Source organism: Acomys minous, assembly GCF_964271855.1.
Source record: "Acomys minous genome assembly, chromosome: 12".
In the NCBI taxonomy this organism is placed as follows: domain Eukaryota; kingdom Metazoa; phylum Chordata; class Mammalia; order Rodentia; family Muridae; genus Acomys; species Acomys minous.
The window spans coordinates 12,436,606-12,450,927 of NC_140493.1; the positions used below are offsets into that span (position 1 = coordinate 12,436,606).

General features: G+C 41.5%; 1 protein-coding gene across 3 annotated transcripts in view; it reads left to right on the forward strand.

The window, feature by feature from the left end:
• Positions 1-14,322, forward strand: part of CPNE8 (copine 8) — a 181,406-nt gene that overhangs the window by 126,854 nt on the left and 40,230 nt on the right. For all 3 annotated transcript variants that reach the window (XM_084749495.1, XM_084749496.1, XM_084749497.1), the window contains 2 exons: positions 5,019-5,072; positions 6,043-6,104. In XM_084749495.1, the coding sequence (XP_084605621.1) occupies positions 5,019-5,072; positions 6,043-6,104 (116 nt within the window). The remainder of the gene's footprint in view (positions 1-5,018; positions 5,073-6,042; positions 6,105-14,322) is intronic.

Consider the following 14,322-nt stretch of genomic DNA (forward strand, 5'->3'; position numbering starts at 1 on the left):
AGTGGGACTGAAATCTGAGGTGCACTGGGATTCTTCTCTATTTTCTAAAATCAAGGAAAATGCTTTTTTCCTAAATGCATTAAACAGTGAACGCCAAACGGATGGTTTTATGCACAACAGTGATGACACACAAACTTTCTTTTTTTTAAATTTTATTTTATTAATTTATTCATATCATATCTCAATGGTTATCCCATCCCTTGTATCCTCCCATTTTCCCCTTACTTCCCTCCCCTATGACTGTGACTGAGGGGGATCTCCTCCCCATCTATATGCTCATAGGGTATCAAGTCTCTTCTTGGTAGCCTGCTATCCTTCCTCTGAGCACCACCAGGTCTCCTCATCCAGGGGATGACACACAAACTTTCAAAATGTTGAAATTATTTATTATTGTTGTTTGATTTTTATGTCAATCCCTGATTTTCCATATATTGCTTAGTAGTGGGTTCTTTAAATAATTTGGAGGAAGTGCTCCATGGGTTCCCAGAACAAGAGAACTAGAGACTTTCCACAGATACACAACAGTTCTTAAGATGGCCTGGAGACTTAATGACCATGGAGGGAAAGGGGGGAAAATAGTTTCCTTTTTATTTCCTCTGATCACATTAGATTAGCCTCCAATGTGGGTTACTAAACACCCAGAAGATCAGTACACCAGTCCTTTAATTTTCATTATTGTATAATATCTGAAGGGCCAAATACTCTGAAATAAACTTTGAGCAATGTACAATTTAGCCAGTTTTTGTAATTATTGATTGTAAGCCTCAAAAACCTTAATATCATATTATTATCTCTAACTTTCTTCTTTTATGTTCCTTGAATAACTTACTCAGACCTTAGTAGCATGCACAAGCTTTTTAGTTTTTCCCCTTTCTGAAAATATCCATCCATCCTAATATTCACACATAAATCATTCTTTACTGAAACAGCTTCAATCTTTACATCTTTGTAGCGCTTCTCTTTTTTAAGGCCCAGAGACACAATAGTACTAACAAATGAATTCGCTATTTGCTGTGAGAATTTTCACCGTGGAGGAAGGGAGACTAAGCAATCTCTTATACAGTCACAGTGACAAGCCAACGTTCACCCTGCAGAACCAATGAGTTTACTGGGTTTGCTTGCAAGGAATTGGTAAGGGGTTATGGATGGGACGCTGGGTGGCCTAGAGGCAATCACACTTAAAGTCTTTACTCAGTAAGTATGAGGACAATTTATAGTCAAATAGACTTTTTGTATAACATGTGTGTATGAACACACACACACACACACACACACACACACACACACACACACACACAGAGAGAGAGAGAGAGAGAGAGAGAGAGAGAGAGAGAGAGAGAGAGAGAGAAACATATATGTATCTAGCTGAGATGGCCTGTTCAGCTCCTCTTCTGTAAAAAAAAAAAAAGCATTAACATTTAATAACTTCTGCTGTGATCATATTAGGCCAACACAGTTGGAAGAACGCAGCTGATAGTCAGTTAACTTAGAAGGTAGGAAAAAAGCCCTGCATCAGATCTTGAAAACCCATTTGTTTGCTTTTAAAGAGGCTACAGCGTTCAAAAATATCTTTAAAATCCTTAGCATGCTTGTGTTTACACATACCTTTATTTACATATGAAACACACTTAAAAGCATAGATATAGGTCATTCTTATCCAAAGAGAGAGCAGTTGTCCAATGGGAAAATGTGTCCTAGAGTAGACGCAGTCATTTCTTAAAGTTAATTTACACCCTCAAGAAACAGGGACCATGTTGTAGAACCATAACTGGGATTAAGATCAAGGTGATACTATTTTGACTGGGGAATTGTAGGATTATCTATGTCTTGTCCTTAAAAGCATATTTAAATATTTTACATTTAAAAGCTCATGTTAGTTGTTCCAAAGAAAGATCCAGGACCATGAGCCATGTCTGTTTAAACAATCATTATTTTGTTTTTAAATTTTAGTTTTACTGTGAACAAAATGAAGCTGGGCCAAGCTGCAAGTTTAGTTCACATAAACATTTATTTATAAGTCAAATTATTACTAAGTACATAATGTTAAAACAAACCAACATGTGTGGACAGGTGGACTGTATTCATAACCGTGCATAAGGCATACTTTAACCAAACAAGATTTTGAACTTTATCCTTTCAATTATGTTTATATATTTTTTCATTTGAAAGGGAAATTTAACAGAGTTTTAGTAAACACATTATTAGATTGGACTAATGAGGTGAGGGGAAAAGTCCAAAAAGTGCTTCCTGGGTAGAGTATATCTTTATAGAACATGTATTTTTTTTTCCTTAGCTTTCGCCACCCTGTTTGTATATTGAATGCTTTTCTCACACAGGGTTTAGTCCTTAGATCAGCAGTTTTTCAACCTGTGGCTCTCAGTAGATATCAGATATTTACATCAGGATTTATAACTGTACCAAAATTATAGTTATGAAGTAGAAGCAAAAAATAATTTTATGGTGGTGGGGGGGGGTGTCACCACAACGTGAGGAACTGTATGAAAGGGTTGCAGCGTTAGGAAGGTTGAGAACCGCTGTCCTGGATGAAAGCCCAGGTGGAGAAGAATTGTGGATCTTTCTCTGCAAATTGGCCTGAGCGCAAACCTTTTGTTGTAGGAAGCAGGTGGGGAAGGGTTTCCTGTCTCTCGCTGCTTCTTTATTTTAATTTTGCTCCAGTCTTCCTGCCACAGTATGTCCACAAGTCTATCCTCACCAGCTATTGTGTAGTGTGTGTGTGTGTGTGTGTGTGTGTGTGTGTGTGTGTGGTGTGTGTGATTGCTGACATCTACAGTAGCTTGGTTGATATGGCTCTAACACTCACCCATGAGGTAACGTGCTGTTAATGGTTTAATAAAGGGCAAGTTAGGTCTTTCCATATACTTGTCTTTAGTAATCTATGATTTCCTTTCTTCTCTTCTTTCTTTTCCTTTTTTTTTTTTTTTTTTTTTTTTTTTTTTGGGACAGGTTCTCCCCTTTTGTAACCCAGACTGGCCTCAATTTCACAATCCCCCTGTCTCATCTTTCTCAGCTATGCCTGACCACCATCGGGTTACAATTTATTATTCTTTTTGAGGAAATTATCATTATTTAGATAATTTGTTCTTTTTCTAGCTCGCTCCTGGTCCAGGGAGCAGGCAGGACTTGCACAGTGTCAGACTGATGGTTGCCTCAGGCTAGCCCCCTGTCCTCATCCCTTGGCACCAAACTGGGGGGCATCTCAGGCTCTTACTTTTTTTTTTCAGGGAATGTTACCCTACTAACTATTCCTATGTCAGAGCCTCTCTCCTCTCTGCCACCTCCTGATACACATGTGGCACAGCAGCCACATCTGCAATGCTTCTAGGGGCAGAAGATACTTGAATATTAAAGGTCTCGTTTGAATCCAGAAGTATGTAGTTACAGGTCAGTGGTTAAGAGCGCTTGCTGCTCTTCCAGAGGACTTGAGTTCTACTTCTTAGACCCACAACTGACTTTAACTCCCGCTCTAAGACATCCCCCACCCTCTTCCTGTCTCTCTGAGCGCTCTCATTGCAAGAGTACATCTCTCACCTCAAAGTGAAAAGAAATAGTAAATTCTGAAGCCAAGTATAAGTGACTATGGCCCTTTAACATAGATCTAGCTTACCTTAGATTCTGTTCTCTAAAGTGGAAGACATCTCATGAAGCTTTTATCATAACAAAGGAAGTCATAATGAAGACAAAAAAGAATGCTTTGGCAGGCCTGAGGTCAGTGCTAATGTTAAATAATAGATGCATACAATTCTGTAAATAAAGTTATTTTTATTAATTGCATTGTATTGGGCCTCCCACAACATACTAAAATGCACTATTGCAGGTTGGCTCGCTGAATAATATTAAGTTTAGTAACAAAAAAAAAACCTATTACTAAAAATAAAGTTTGAGTATACAGCAAAAAGAAAACGTATTGGTGGAAGCATCAGAGAAGTGATAGACAAATGGAAGACATTGTCATTATAGGCCTCAGACACTGCTGATGGAACTCTTAGCTTTGTCGTTACTGGAAGGAAGAGGTCTGAGATGTTGACACATTGCAACGGATAAATAGTGCTTTATTCATAATACCAAATGATTTACCTAATAGTCACAAAGCTGTAGGTAAGGTTTAGTGGAGGCCAATAAACATCTGTTGGTTCAACTAGAAAGTTTCACTGTGGACCTGCAGCCAATTGAAAGTCTGTATTCCAGCCTGCTGGGACTACACTCAGACATTTAGGGACCCAGGTGTGGCCCCAAGTGTCCAGAGCACAGGGTTTTTGAAGGCAAGGACTATACCTCGCTTTCAAAGGCCTGGCATCTCACTTGGCAGCCACAGGGCTCCTTGCAAACAGTGTAACAGCAACTCTTACCTGGAGCATCTTGGCCTCAGAATCCCCAGGATTATCTATCTATCAAGGAGATGAAATTCTAGTTAAACCTGATGGCCTCGGCAAGAATACAAGGTGGAGGAACCTCTGCACTGTCTTGCCCTGACACAGCCTCTCCATTATCATCGAAGTTCTAATCGGTTAATCCGCCATGCAGGAGGTTCAGCTTGAGGGTGCAGCTTTTTTCTGGGAACTTTTTCTACAGCATCTCAAAGCACATGGCAGATACCCACTCATACACACCCTCACATACATTCACTAGAGAACACAAGCATACACACACACACACACACACACACACACACACACACACACACACACACACAAATACACTATATAAAAGCTAAAATAGATCCCTATAAAATTATATATATATATATATATATATATATATATATATATATATATACATGATTAAGGATAATCAAAACAAACTGAAAACAAAAGATATTAGGAACAAAAGACTTAAGAAAAATGACTTCAGATTTTAGCAGAGAAGTGGACCAAGTGACTACCCAAGGGTCACAAGGGGCTGTCCCATGAGTGTGCAAGATTTGAATGTGGCAAGCTGGAATACACGTGTTTTCAATCTGAGTTAACCTAACATTATAATTGTTTTATTTGCTTTTCAAGGTGGTGAATCCCAAAAAGAAAGGAAAAAAGAAAAAATACACTAATTCAGGAACAGTAAGTCATATTTTTAATTATACTTACTAAAGACTCGGATTAGAAATGACTTAAAGTCTGGAGCATGCTAAAATCATCTCAGAAAGGGATTTTTGCAAAGGCATATGCGGGGATCATTACCTTCCCAGGGAGGGTGGTCCTGGAGAACAGATGGTGGCAGTGGCTGGATTTGCTGGTGGCTTCTTCCAAGGGAGGCTGACTTGCTGTTATGAACTCTACTCAGCAGAATTCAGTGCAATGAATCTGGCAAAGGCCAAATTCAGAGTGGCTACCTTCTTCAGTGACTCCTAAGCCTGATGTGGGAAATGCTCTCACTGATGGAATACCAAAAATCAGCTGTGGGGATGCTGGGAAGGTCAGGGCAGGAGTAGAGGGCAAGGAGAATATTACACACACACACATACATACACACACACACACACACACACACACACACACACACACACACACACACACACACACCACACCAAGACCACCCTATTTTCGGATTAAAGTTTACACCTACAGTTTTGTATTAATCATAGCATTTCAAATACTAGATGGCCTTATGAAAACACAGTAACAATGACCATTTCTTGCACAGCTCAGCTTTGTGAGTCCACGTGTAGCTTTAACTGCTTTCCAGATTTTTTTTTTATCTTTCCTAATCTACAGGAGGTTAACAGCATACTGTCCCTGCAGATGACTTCCACACTGTTCCTCACAGTCACAGAGAGGACTTAAGATAATTAATGCTGTCTTTCATCTCTTCCCTTCTGATAATGTCAAATGCACATCCTAGCAGATTTTAATAAATAATGTCTGTAGATATTTTTAGAATGCTAAGGAATATCATATTCTCTTTAATAGGAAACTCTGTGTCCATTCCATGTTGGGATGTTGGGATTACAGTTAATACTGACAGGTAATATGCATTCATTCTCTCTCTCTTTCTCTCTCCTCTCTCTCTCTGCCCTCCCTTTCTCTCTAGGTAACCTTACTGTCTTTCTTGGTGGAAACAGAAGTCTCCTTCCTAGACTATATTAAAGGAGGGTAAGTCATCCTGTAAAAGCTTGCACAGCATTTCTTGGTGTGTAGATTGTTCCCATGGCCATGAAAGCAATTAATGACCACATTTGAATATTATATATACATACATACATACATACATACATACATACATACATACATACATTTGTATATATGTGTAATGTATTTAATTTTAGCACTGGGACAGTGCATAGATGCCATAAAGCCTGGTGGAGGAACTCAGGGAATACCTTGCAATAATTAGCTCTGTGCTTTCACACTGTGGACTCCAAAGATTGAATTTGGGTCCTTAGGCTTAGCAGCAGGCACATTTACCCACTGAGCCATCACACTGGGCTCCACCTTTGGATATGTTGGTGGTAGATATTTTATCATAGACCTTCATGGAAACACAAGCTGTCTTAGCTTCTCTTGCTGTTATGAAATACCATGACCCAAAGCATCCTGGGTGGGAAAGAGTTTACAAAGGTAGCCAGGTAGAAACTTAACCTGGAGAGGGCAGCTGATGTAAAGACAACCACGGAGGAGTGCTTGTTTGCCATGCCGTGGCTTGCTCAGCCTGTTTATTTAAAGAATCTGGGACCACCCGCCCAGGCATAGTACCATCACAATGGGCCCTCTCCCTCTCCCATGAATCACTAATTAAGAAATTGCCCAACAAGCTCAGCCATATGAAGGCGTTTTTTACTAACTGAGGCTCCCTCCTCTCAAGTGACTCTATCTTTTGTCAAGTTTTCCTAAAACTAGCAAGAGCAGATACTTATTTAAATTAAATCCATTAAAAAAAATATTAAGAATGAGGCTACAACGTAAAACCTCAGTGAAGAGAATTCCCTACACTTCACCAAGCACTTTAGGTTCGCTGCATAGAAGAGATGCTGCAAGACCATGTGGGGTGTGTTCTTACGATTCATTTTGTCTAAATTATATTGCTAAAAAGGTATCCTAATTGACACTAGTAACATCTGTGTGTGAACAACTTAACCCCACCCCAACCCTTACTGAATAGTCCCCTTTTTTCTATTTTTACAAATTTACTTAACGAAATAGGTCACGGTCCATTTTATTTTTATCTTTGAATTTATCCTTTGAGAACTCCATGCATGTTTACAATGAAATATGATCACATACAATTCTACTTACCCCCTCCCCTCAAAACTTTTCCTGGATGCTCCCCTCATCTTGTCCCCCTACATCATTTCTTCTTCTTCTTCTTCTTCTTCTTCTTCTTCTTCTTCTTCTTCTTCTTCTTCTTCTTCTTCTTCTTCTTCTCCTCATCTTCCTCCTTCTCCTCCTCATCTTCCTCCTCCTTCTCCTTCTCCTTCTCCTTCTCCTTCTCCTTCTCCTTCTTCTTCTTCTTCTTCTTCTCTAAAGAAACTTAATAACCCTGAAGTACAATTAGTGCTGTACGTACGTGGGGCCACCCACTGGAGCACTGACAACCTACTAGCAGCTTTACTCCCAAAGATGACTACTTCTTCTCTCAGCAGCTATGCACTCTCATTTTGATCTCTTAGTTAATCCCGTTCTCTGCAAAAGCCTTTATTGAGAAGCACTGAAAAATGAAGGCTTGGCGGACCTTGCATCTTCCTCCCACTCTTCTAGGTTCATTGAAGGGTTGGAAATTTTTTTTAAATTTTTTTTCTTATTAATTTATTCTTGTTAGATCTCAATGGTTATCTCATCCCTTGTATCCTCCCATTCTTCCCTCCCTCCCATTTCTCCTTTCTCCCCTCCCCTATGACTGTGACTGAGGGGGACTTCCTCCCCCTCTAACTGGGACAGAGGGGAGGACATCCTATTGGGACTCTAGATGAGAGAAGCATGGGAGAATAGCAAAGTAGAAGGATCCAGAGGGTCCTAGAAACCTACAAGAAGAACATTATGATAGGCAGATTTGGGCCCAGGGGTCCCGCTCAAACTATGGCACCAGCCAAGGACAATACAGGCCATAAACTTCAAACCCCTACCCAGATCTAGCCAATGGACAGGACATTCTCCACAGTTGAGTGGAGAGTGGGGTCTGACTTTCACACGTACTCTGGTGCCTCATATTTAACCATGTCCCCTGCAGGGGGAGACCTGGTGGCACTCAGAGGAAGAATAGCAGGCTACCAAGAAGAAACTTGATACCCTATGAGGGTTGGAAATTTTAAACTGAAGACATCAAGAGAAAGTAGCTTCATTACAGACCGTACAGCAAGGTTCTCAGGCTATGGGTCGAGACCCCTTTGGGTCACAACAGTCTATTCACCGGGGTCATCTAAGGCCATCAGAAAACACAGATACTTACATTATGATTCATAACAGTAGCAAAATTATAGTTATGAAGTAGCAACGGAAATAGTTTTATGGTTGAGGAGGGTCACGATACATGAGGAACTAACTGTATGTATTAAAAGATCGCAGCAATAGGAAGGCCAAGAGCCGCTGCCTTACAGCCAGACTTTGCTACCCTTCCCAGGAAAGTCCGCCCTGGTCTGAAGCTTCTCCAGCACAGAACAGAAAATGCTCCTCTGTCTTTAGGCCACATGTTCACAGCTGACTGTGGGCCTTGACCTTTGACAAACCTACTTTATTTAGGGTTCTTAAACACCGTTACCTTATTTCTAAGTCCCCAATCCTGGGTAGGAGAGAAAGATGGTAGGAAAGAGGAAGACAGGGCATGTGGACCTCTTTATTTCTTCCAGCTGGGTAGTCGGTTCTTTTTGGGGCAAGGCCAGTCTCAGTTGTCAGCAGCAAGCACAGCAGGCAGTCCTCTGTCAGTCTCTCCCAAGCTGCTGCTGGGTCCATGCATGCTTGCTTTTTTATTCCCCTCAGAGTCCTCAGATTTCTTCAACTAACTTCAGCAGGCAAAGACCATGCCCCACGAGAGACAATTATCAGCTGTTGGACAAACTAAAATCCCGCACTCAGGGTTAAAACAAAAACATACATACATAACTGAGTTTCCAAAACTTCCATTTCAGGTGACAATAAAACCAGTAAAATAAGTCAATGCCTCAGGCTACGACCAGATTCTAAACCCAGATTTCCATTAGTTGCGTCACAAACGCCTGCCTCCACCTTTGCTCTCTGGGTCTTATATCAATACTAAATTAAATAAATAAATAATAAAAGAAGAAGACAGACAGACAGATAAAAAGATGTACTCGGGTTGTATGCAGGGTTTCTCAGATAGTAAAAACGGACCAATAAGATGTAAGCTTGCCTTTTAAAATCTCAGAGCAGTATAAAGCCCAGCTATGGAACTTTGCCGATTACTGATGCGTGATGGAATATGCTTTATAATACAGGCAGGGCACAAGAGGTTAGATGCCAGAGGCGACGTCTCTTCCCAATATCACCAGTGATTGAGGAAAGACAGAAATGCTCATTTGTTATTTCTCTAATAATTTTGGAATAAAACGTATTTTAGACCATGTACAACTCTTGTTCATGTTAAAACTCCCAGGAAGCTTGATATATATATATATATATATATATATATATATATATATATATATATATCACATATATGTGTATATTCTTGAAGGTAATAAAATTACAGTATAAATATGCTTCTGCACCTACCAGAAAACACTGCTGCAGGACTTTAGATTCCAAAGCTGCTCAGAGGAAGGAAAATCAAGATTTGAGCATAAATTGCTCTTTTTCTTCCTGTCGTGAGAGAAAGAGTGGGACAGAGTAGCATTGAAAAGATACCATGTGGATAAATACTTACAGCAGTTTCAAAAATTGACTAGAACATTTGCCTCACTTTTAAAAAATATATGAGGTTACTTTGAATGTTGCCTCAGGGAGCAGGCTTTGCTGGAGCAGGCAGCAATATTTTTCTAATCTAATCTGATTACTTGTTTGAATATGCACGCCTAGGATTTTTTAAAATTAGGGTTCCTTGTAGGGATATCCAAGTAATTTGTACTCATCAAAGCAGCGGAAAGCTAAACCATGCAGCTCTGAATTGAGATACAGCTGAGAAAAGCCAGCCTTCCATCTCTAAACTCACAAGGAATAGTTTCATAGCTCATCTAAACCAACAGTTAGGAAAGAGACCTTTACACATGTTAAAACTCAGCCTCGAAACTAGTTTTTACTAATGCTTGACTCTAAATCTGTAGATTTAAAGGGAAAAGTTGGGAGAGAGTCAAGCAAAATTATATATGTGTGTGTATATATATATATATGAAAATCTACTTCACATGCCAAATTTAAAAAGTAAAATATTCAAAGTTAATGAAATACAAATGACATAGGCTTGGAAGTGAAGAAATAGATATTTCCAGCCTCGCGCTTTGCATTGTCTTTCACCCTTAGCCTGTCCATCTGCAGACAGCATGACCAGTCTTCAGGGAGAAGGCAGAAGTGTTTCATCATAAGAAATGATGCCAGGCTGGCCATGTGGTGGCTCACGCCTGTAATCCCAGCACTTGGGAGGCAGAGGCAAGCAGATCTCTGTGAATTCAAGGCCAGCCTGGTCTACAAAGCGAGTCCATGACAGCCAAGACTACACAGAGAAACCCTGTCTTGGAAAGAAAAAAAAAAAAAAAGAGGAAGGTTAATGTTAGACAGTTTCTCAGTCATGTACATAAGAGTTCCAACAGCCATGCAAACTGAAGAGCAAAGCAAAGGAGGGCGGATCCTGCAGAGGGCTCTCAGAGCACTGCATACCTTCTCCTGCTAATTGGGGGTCAGCCACCTCCTCTCTAAAGGAGGATTCTCTTTGAAGTACAGGAGCTTCTGAAGAGGAGCTTGCAATCCTGTATTTGAAAGAACAGCTGAAGAGCTTCACTCTGGAGAGCAATTAGAAGTCGGGGAGGGAAGACAGAGAGAGAGCAAGGGCTAACCAAGGGCAAGTGGCAGAAGCGGGCAGAAGCTCTGTTCTCCAGTGCCTGATGCGTGTGTTGATGCCACCATGCAGGCTGTGGCTAAAGAGATCACAGAGGTGCTGTTTTGAAGTTCTCTGCAGCAGTTCATCCCCTGCTGATAGTTCATTGCTTGACCCTGTACACTCACCACAAATACAGTGTGGAGAGGATTAAAGAAAAACAAATCTTGAGACAGAGCAAAAAGAATGGTCCCTCCTGAGAGGAAAGGATTAGTGTGAACACCCCCCACGCCCGCCCAAGAAGCTGGGCTTCCGAGGAGTCTGCTCTGTGGTTTGCAGACTTGTTCTGCCACACACAGGTCTTCAGTGTTCTGCTGCCTTTCAGGAAACCTGGCTTGCTGTGATTTTGAGGTTCAGGCTCTCTGGTGGACAGCTCAAAGTTTTTCTACTAAAGAAAATTTTCTCTCCATCATCTACTTCATTTCCGATAGGGTTTTGTTTTTTGTTTTTGTTTTTTGCTTTTTGTTTTAATTTTTTTATTTTTTTCTCCTTTATTAATTTATTCTTGTTACATCTCAATGGTTATCCCATCCCTTGTATCCTCCCCTTCTTCCCTCCCTCCCATTTTCCCCTTATTCCCCTCCCCTATGACTGTTCCTGAGGGGGATTACCTCCCCCTGTATATGTTCATAGGGTATCAAGTCTCTTCTTGGTAACCTGCTGTCCTTCCTCTGAGTGCCACCAGGTCTCCCCCTCCAGGGGACATGGTCAAAGATGAGGCACCAGAGTATGTGAGAAAGTAATATCCCACTCTCCACTCTACTGTGGAGAGTGTTCTGTCCACTGGCTAGATCTGGGTAGGGGTTTAAGGTTTACCGCCTGTATTGTCCTTGCTTTTTGTTTTTTAAGCAGTGCTTATATTTTAGATCAGAGGCTCGTTCATTTTTATTTGTTTATTTTTATATTACTTATGAGATTTCTTTTTTAGCTACTGGTTAGAAAGAAGGTGAGGCAATGTCTTGTGAATCACACTTTGTAGCCCCTGTGGTGTGTTTAAAACACAGTTCTACGGCATAGCTCTGGCACTTAAGGCTCAGCTAACATCAAGAAAGAGGGGGTAGAAAGGCCGTGAGAGCCGGAGGATCAGGAAGTCTCTATCTGCTACAGATGACAGGGAAGCATAACAATATGGCCCCTTAAACAAGACCTGAATGGCGATAATATCAATAGAGATTCTACCACAGAAGAGGGAAAAATCACGGAGCCTCACCCCTGAGACAAAAAAACTGCAAGAGTCTGATGACTTCTGAGAGAGGGGAGTAACCTCCCCCAGGGATGAGCCTAGTAACTCATTATTTAGTACAAAGTTGTCATATCTGACACTCCCAAGCCACACTCAGGAGGCTGGTCAAGGCATAGTTACATATTTATGAACATATACATGTAACACCAATAATCAGAAAGAGGCTATCCATTTGAGAGTGAGAAGGGGCCAGGGAAGATGGAGTTGACATAAATTCCAATTAGAACAACTTAAGTTAAACAAAACAAGCCAAAAAACCCCCAGTGAGCCTGCGTGTGTTACAGACCAATGTTAATGTTGTCTTGGGTTGAGCTGGCTCAGTCCATAGCAGCTGAAGTAGGGAAAAGGAAGTCTAGGGTGAGAGGTCAAATACTGAGCAACGGCCTTTGAGTCTCTGGCAGAACCAGAGTCAGTGACGGGGAGACTAAAGACTGTAACACTCGGCCAGCGCCTTTCAAGGGTGGGTACCAGAAAGGTACCTTGCTCTTATGAGGAAGATGTTCAAAGGTGAAGTAGTGGTCTTCCCAGGGGACAGTTGAATTTGCATTTGTATGAAAACCTGTTCTCATCTGGCCGGTCATGACTAGAACATTAGAAGCAGTTCTCGACTCTATGTGTACAAATGAGTGTCTGCACCTCCCATATAAGCCTGGTGCCCCCAGAACACGGAAGAGGGAATTGGATCTCCCTGGAATGGGGGTAGGGGAAGTCACAGACAATTGTAAGCTGTGCTTGTGGGTGCTGGGAACTGAATCTGGGTCCTCTGGAAGAGCAGTCAGTGCTCCTAACTACTTTGTCATCTCTCACCGGCCACCAAATCAGAGCAGGGGTTATAAAGATGGAGCACGGGGGCTGGAGAGATGGCTCAGGAGTTAAGAGCTCTTTCAAAGGTCATGAGTTCAATTCCCGGCAACCACATGGTGGCTCACAGCCATCTACAATGAGATCCGGTGCCCTCTTCTGGTGTGCAGGCACATACGGGGACAGAATACTGTATAAGTAATAAATAAATAAATCATTAAAAAAATAAAGATGGAGCACTGCCGCAGTCAGACAGTTTTCTGGTTGTCAGTTAAGAGGGCAGAAGCATGGTCCTGGTGGCCCCACAGCTAGAACGAGACGGCTGCTGGGGATGGGTGGGTCTAGATCCCAACAGCCACAGAATATGAGTCTATGCTTATCAAAACTAATTTAACTAGGTCTGGGGTACTTTACCGTGAGGATTCATAATGTTTAGCTTGGGCAACTGAACAGGCTTTAAATTGGGGGGGAGTAAATGCAAACCGTGTCGAATGTGCCAATGTTCACTTGGGATAGGTAGTTGACGGTAACGGCTGTGAAACTCTGAGAGGCCACCCCGCCGGGTCACGTGCACAGCTCCCTTTCACGTGCCCATCCTGCTCACAGATGTTTCCAACATTCACAGCTTCAAAAAGGTGGCAAAGTAAAGCAGAGACACCTGTCAAGTGTCTGCCCTCGCAGAGCTAGAGCGTGTGTGGTGTTAATGCCAACGTGCACACTTTGGCAGGCAGCCTTGTTTTGTATTCCAGAACCGGACCACAGCATGCATTTCTTGAGATCTCACCTTTTCTTAGTCTGTTTCTAAAACAAAATCCCTGAGTGCAACATCTCAAAAATGTAGGCTGTCTCCTTGTGTGATTATTCCATCAGGCGCTGTCCTGTATGGACTCATGTTTGATCCTTTGTCTCTGACACTAAGCTCTAGGCACCGATGAAGAAAGGAGAATGTAGTGCAGTTATTGACGGCATTGTTTAGCTTAAAGGAAAAAAATATCACTAATCAAAGTCTTCAAGAAATCTTCTTTCCAGCCTAGCGCCAACCATCTTCCTTTGGGAAGTGGATTCATTAATATTTTCTAAGCATGTAGAAATATGGCTGTTGTCATAAGAAGCATACATCATAATATGCATGCATGCACTCAGATGCAGTGGGAATGGATTCGCTCGTAAAATGCTGGGTGGTTGTTTAGTAAAGCAATGTTGGCAGGATGCCTGGTGAGTTCAAAGCTGGCTTTTCCTTCACACCACACAGCTCTTGGCAAATGGAAGATGACTGTTGAACTCTGGGG